The sequence below is a fragment of the Sprattus sprattus genome, assembly GCF_963457725.1.
Source record: "Sprattus sprattus genome assembly, chromosome: 2".
Lineage (NCBI taxonomy): Eukaryota > Metazoa > Chordata > Actinopteri > Clupeiformes > Clupeidae > Sprattus > Sprattus sprattus.
The window spans coordinates 28,903,025-28,908,435 of record NC_137921.1 but is presented as its reverse complement, the minus strand read 5'-3'; the positions used below and the strand labels follow the sequence as shown (position 1 = coordinate 28,908,435).

The following is a 5,411-nucleotide window of genomic DNA, read 5'->3' as shown; positions in this document are numbered from 1 at the left end:
CACACACACACACACACGTATACAAACAGCTCCTCGGGCGAAACACCCACGCCTGTCGCGGTCATGAGTCTTGTCATGGGTGCACCAGGTTCTTCACACCAATCAACGGAGCCCTTTTCACAGCAGCAGGGTGCATGTTGGGACATGCGGTCCTTCATTTTCATGCAGTTTACCCACAGGGAATACAAACACTTGGGGATACAAACACTTAGTGAAGGAAAGTCAAAACAGTATTTCAGCGGGACTTTAAAAGTACTGTCCACAAGTCTGGCCAACGGTTGATAATATTTGAGCTCAACAGCCAATCAAATTACACCCCTACCTTCCATGCTTCTGAAGCAACGTGTTGATTGGCTGGACTAGTTGAAAGCAACAGGGCTGATGGATAACACAACAATAGGTATTTTACTATAGCTCATAGCAGAGGAGTGGGACTGCAGGTGGAGCTCCTACTGTGCTGAGAGAGTGTGTTTGTGTGAGAGTGTGTGTGTGTGTGCGGGTGTGGGTGTGTGTGTGTGACAGAGAGAGGGTGATGAAGTGTGTGTGGCAGAGAGAGGGTGAGGGAGAGTGTGTGTGTGACAGAGTGAGGGTAAGCAAAAGGGTGGGTGTCTGTGTGTGACAGAGGGTGTGTGTGTGTGTGTGTGTGTGTGTGTGTGTGTCTGTGTGACAGAGAGGGTGAGTGTAAGAGTAAGAGGATAATCAGGTGTGAAATTGGTCATGCATGTGTGTGTGTGAGAAAAATAGAAACCGAAAGTACTGATAAGTAGGGGTGGGTGGGAGTGTTTGTATGTTTGTGTGAGAGGGAGAGAGAGTGTATGTGCAGTGTGTGCAAGAGAATGAGTGATTGAGTGTGTGCATGAAAGAGGGAATGTGTGTTTGTGTGTGTGTGTGTGTGTGACAGTATTTGTGAGTAAATAGTTGTGTATTTGTGTGTGGGTGAGGAGAGAGAGTGTATTTGTGTGAGGGGGATAGTGAGAGTGTGAGTGTATCCTCTCGGCACGGCCCTGGTCTCAAGCTCTAATTAAGTCTACTGGCGGTGTCGAGGCTCGACCCCCTGACCGCTTGGGGGGGGGGGGGACTGGGTTGGTGTGTGTGTGTGCGTGTGTGTGTGTTTTAGGAAACAAGCTTACCATATGTGTGTGTGTGTGTTTCTTTTTCAGGAGAAGAGCTCCATGCAGTACAGGGGCAAACAGCATAAGGAAAACACTGGGGTTAACTCCAACAAGGCAAAGTGAGTGAGTGAGTGAGTGAGTGAGTGAGTGAGTGCGTGAGTGAGTGAGGTGAGTGAGGTGAGTGAGTGAGTGAGTGTTTATAACCATGACTGCATGACTCTCTGTTTCAGTGTGTGTGATCTAGAGTGTATGATTGTGTGTCTCTCTTTGGGAGCCGTTTGCCTGAGTGTTTCCATAAATGGTTCTGTGTGGTTTGACATAACAGCCGGAGCCTTACCTGAACTGTGTGTGTGTGAACGTAGTTCGTAACAGTGTGTGTGTGTAGGCAGTCAATGCATCTGTCAGTGTGTGTGTGTGTGTGTGTAGGCAATGCATCTGTCAGTGTGTGCATGCATGTGTGTGTTCATGTTCGTGTGTGTGTATGCAATGTGTGTGTGTGTGTGTGTGTGCGTGTGCGTGTGCGTGTGCGTGTGTGTGTGCAATGCATCTGTCAGTGTGTGCATGCATGTGTGTGTTCATATTCATAATGCAGGGAGACCCAGAAGCAGGCCATTATGGTCAGCAACAGTAGTGCTCCTTTATGACATCATGAGCAGTTCAGTAGTAGCACTTTATGACATCATGAGCAGATCAGTAGTGCTCCTTTATGACATCATGAGTAGTTCAGTAGTAGCACTTCATAACATCATGAATAGTTCATTAGTGCTCCTTTATGACATCATGAGCAGTTCAGTAGTGCTCCTTTATGACATCATGAGCAGGTCAGTAGTAGCACTTTATGACATCATGAGCAGTTCAGTAGTAGCACTTTATAACATCAATACTAGTTCTGTAGTAGCACTTTATAACATCATGAGAAGTTCAGTAGTAGCACTTTATAACATCATGACTAGATCCGTAGTAGCACTTTATAACATCATGAGCAGTTCAGTAGTAACACTTTATAACATCATGAGCAGTTCAGTAGAAGCACTTTATGACATCATGAGCGGTTCAGTAGTAGCACTTTATAACATCAATACTAGTTCTGTAGTAGCACTTTATAACATCATGACTAGATCAGTAGTAGCACTTTATAACATCATGAGAAGTTCAGTAGTAGCACTTTATAACATCATGACTAGATCCGTAGTAGCACTTTATAACATCATGAGCAGTTCAGTAGTAACACTTTATAACATCGTGAGCAGTTCAGTAGAAGCACTTTATGACATCATGAGCAGTTCAGTAGTAGCACTTTATGACATCATGAGCAGTTCAGTAGTAGCACTTTATAACATCATGATCAGTTCAGTAGTAGCACTTTATAACATCATGAGCAGTTCTGTAGTAGCACTTTATAACATCATGAGCGTAATATACTTCTGCATCCTTCTCTGACCTTCTCCGCCCTCGAAAATAAATGGGCGGGGGGTCGAATTCAGAAGGATTTGATCATACTTAAAGGCCCTATACACTTCTACGACGGCTGTTGGTGCTGAAAGTAATTGACCACGGCAATAATATTTATAAGGACGGCAACAGGGCTTCAAAACGACGTTTTACATTATTCAAAGGTGAAAGATTAAAGGCAAGAGAATCGCCAGGTGTAGGCTACCTTCTCATTATGTGTGTGTGTTGTCAGTGTTTGTAATACAATGGTGTTGGCTGTAAATAAACTCCACTTCGCGTTTTTGACAATAAAATAAATCCCATTTAGGATAACAGCCTTCTTCCTATGTGCGGGAGTTTGTTTAACAGTTTAACTGTGCGGGAGTTGTCCCATTTCCCATGGGGCTTTGCTCCGACCATTCTACATTAAGAAACAAATTAATTCGCTGGCCAATTTATATTTGTGGTCATGAAAGTTATGCAACGTCTGAATAAAAAGAAATAGATCAAGATAGGAGGCTTAACAAAAATCAGTAGGCTGGATTAATGAAAGTGAGTTCGACGCACACCGTGAGTGAGATGTATATAGACAACAAGTGTTATATAAAGTGGTTGGAATCAGCTGGATTACGCTGTTGGAGAATTTGGCGATTATTTTCTTTTATGAGAGACATTGACTCGGTAGGTGATGATGTCGTTGGGAAATAATGTCGTTAGTGGACCAATCACAGCCAAGGGGGTATCCGACTCTCTCCGACTCTCTACAAAAAGTTAGAAAAAAGCGTTCCTCTCCGACCAGCTCTCCGAGGGCTCGGATGGGCGTTAACACCTGGGTGAAGGTGTTGCCAAGGCGTGCCAAAGTGTCCCTCTACGAACGAATCAGAGAAGTAAAAATCGGCCTTTAGCCTTTAATTCCACCGTTCAGGGTTGTTGTTTGTTACAGCAGGGATCCTGTGTGTGTGTGTGTGTGTGTGTGTGTGTGTGTGTGTGTGTTTTAGTAAGTGTGGACAGTGTCATAGCTGTTTTTAGCACAGTGCTGGATTATGTTCTCCCTGCTGTGAAGGCTCCATAAAATGATTATACAAATTCCTGCACAGCCACTAAAACTGCTACAGGAGCTGGGAGCATTGTGTATGTGTGTGTGTGTGTGTGTGTGTGTGTGTGTGTGTGTGTGTGTGTGTGTGTGTGTGTGTGTGTGTGTGCGTGCGTGTGTGTATGCGTGTGTGTGTGTCTGTGTGTGTGCGTCCTCTGTTCTTGTTGTAATGGAAAATTCTAGTGGTGTGTTTGTTTCTTCCCTTTTCCTCCTCCCCCTAACTTCCTCTCTCTCTCCCTTCCGCCCCCCCTCTCTCTTTATGTTTCCCTCTCTCCTGTTATATCTCCTCTCTCTCTCTCTCTCTCTCTATCTCTCCCTCTCTCTCTCTATCTCTCTTTCTCTCTCTCTCTCCCAGTATCCACACGTCAGAGAGCCAGCAGGAGTTCTTCAGGATGCTGGACGAGAAGATTGACAAGGTGAGGGAGGAGGAGGACCAGACAGGGAAAGGGGGAGAGAAAGAGGGAGGGAGAGAGAGAGAGATAGAAGGAGAGAGAGAGAGAGAGAGAGAGAGAGAGAGATAGAGATAGAGAGAGAGGGGAAAAGTACCAGTGAGAGTGAGGGATAGAGTGGATGACTGGAGGAGGCAGCGGAGACTGAACATTTAAAGGGACAGAGCAGCATATGGTCCCTCCTCACAGGAAGCTCTTCCAGGATGTGTGTGCATCTGTCACGTGGACAGGAGAGGAGGGGAGAAGAGAGGAGAGGACAGGAGAAGAGAAGAGAAGAGCCTCTCAAGATGATTCAGTTCTGGCTCTCCTCATCTCTGTGCCTGTCTTGAGCGTTAATCATTCTGCTGTCGCCTGGTCCTCCTCTGGAACGTTACTTAACCCATGTCTCTCTGTGTCCCTCCCCCAATCCACCCCCCATCTCTCTCCCTCCCTCATCTCTCTCTCTCTCATTCTCCATCACTCTCTCTCCCTCTCATTCTCCCCATCTCTCTGTCCCTCCCTCCCTCATCTCTCTCTCTCTCCCACTCCCTCTCCCACTCTTTCTCACCCTCTCTCTTTTTCTTTCTTTCTCTCTTTCTTTCTCTCTTTTTCTCTCTCTCTCTCTCTCTCTCTCTCTCTCTCTCTCTCTCTCCACACTCCTCAGGGATGTGACTACTGCTCGGAAGAGGAAGATGTAACATAGCAGCAAGGCCCCTGACTCTGCTACTGACTGTGTGCGTGTGTTTGTGTGTGTGTGTGTGTGTTAGTGTGTGCGTGTGCGTGTGTGAGAGAGAGCGAGCGACAGAAAATGAGAGGGAATGGAAATGTGTGCAGAAGTGTGAGATGTATGCATTTGGATGTGTGTGTGTGTGTGTGTGTGTGTGTGTTTTCAACAGAGACATATTATCCTTACAGACTGTTGCCCCTTGTCCCCACCCTACCCCCACCCCCTTGACTTTTCTCAAACTCAAACTGCCCTTTTTTGGAGTGATGGATGGAAAAGCCAGTCGGAGGGATTGATTGAAGAATTAATGGACAGGTGGATGAGTGGATGGACAGACTCAGGGTGGAGGTGAGAGAGAAACTCCACCCGTACCACACCTGGACACCTCACCCCACACCCCTTTCATCACCTCACCTCATCTTCTCCTCCTCCTCCCCCCATCCTCTGGACACCTCACCAGCAGGAGGGGACCACTTAAGTCAGAAGAGAAGGATGTAACCGGAAGAAAAGGAAAGAAACAAACCGCTCCCTCCTTTCTTCCGAGGGCGACAGTCGCAGAGCAGAGAGATGGAGGGAGCGTGGAAATGGAGGAGACAATTGAGGCTTTTGGACCGAGAATCTGA

The 5,411-nt window shown here is 46.4% G+C and overlaps 1 protein-coding gene across 1 annotated transcript in view; it reads left to right on the top strand.

Moving 5' to 3' along the window:
* LOC308360410 (uncharacterized protein C1orf21 homolog) overlaps window positions 1-5,411 on the top strand; it is a 35,560-nt gene extending 30,149 nt beyond the window's left edge. The window contains exons 4-6 of the mRNA XM_080832323.1: window positions 1,161-1,231; window positions 3,992-4,052; window positions 4,729-5,411. Of these exons, the coding sequence (XP_080688449.1) occupies window positions 1,161-1,231; window positions 3,992-4,052; window positions 4,729-4,767 (171 nt within the window). The 3' untranslated portion in view covers window positions 4,768-5,411. The remainder of the gene's footprint in view (window positions 1-1,160; window positions 1,232-3,991; window positions 4,053-4,728) is intronic.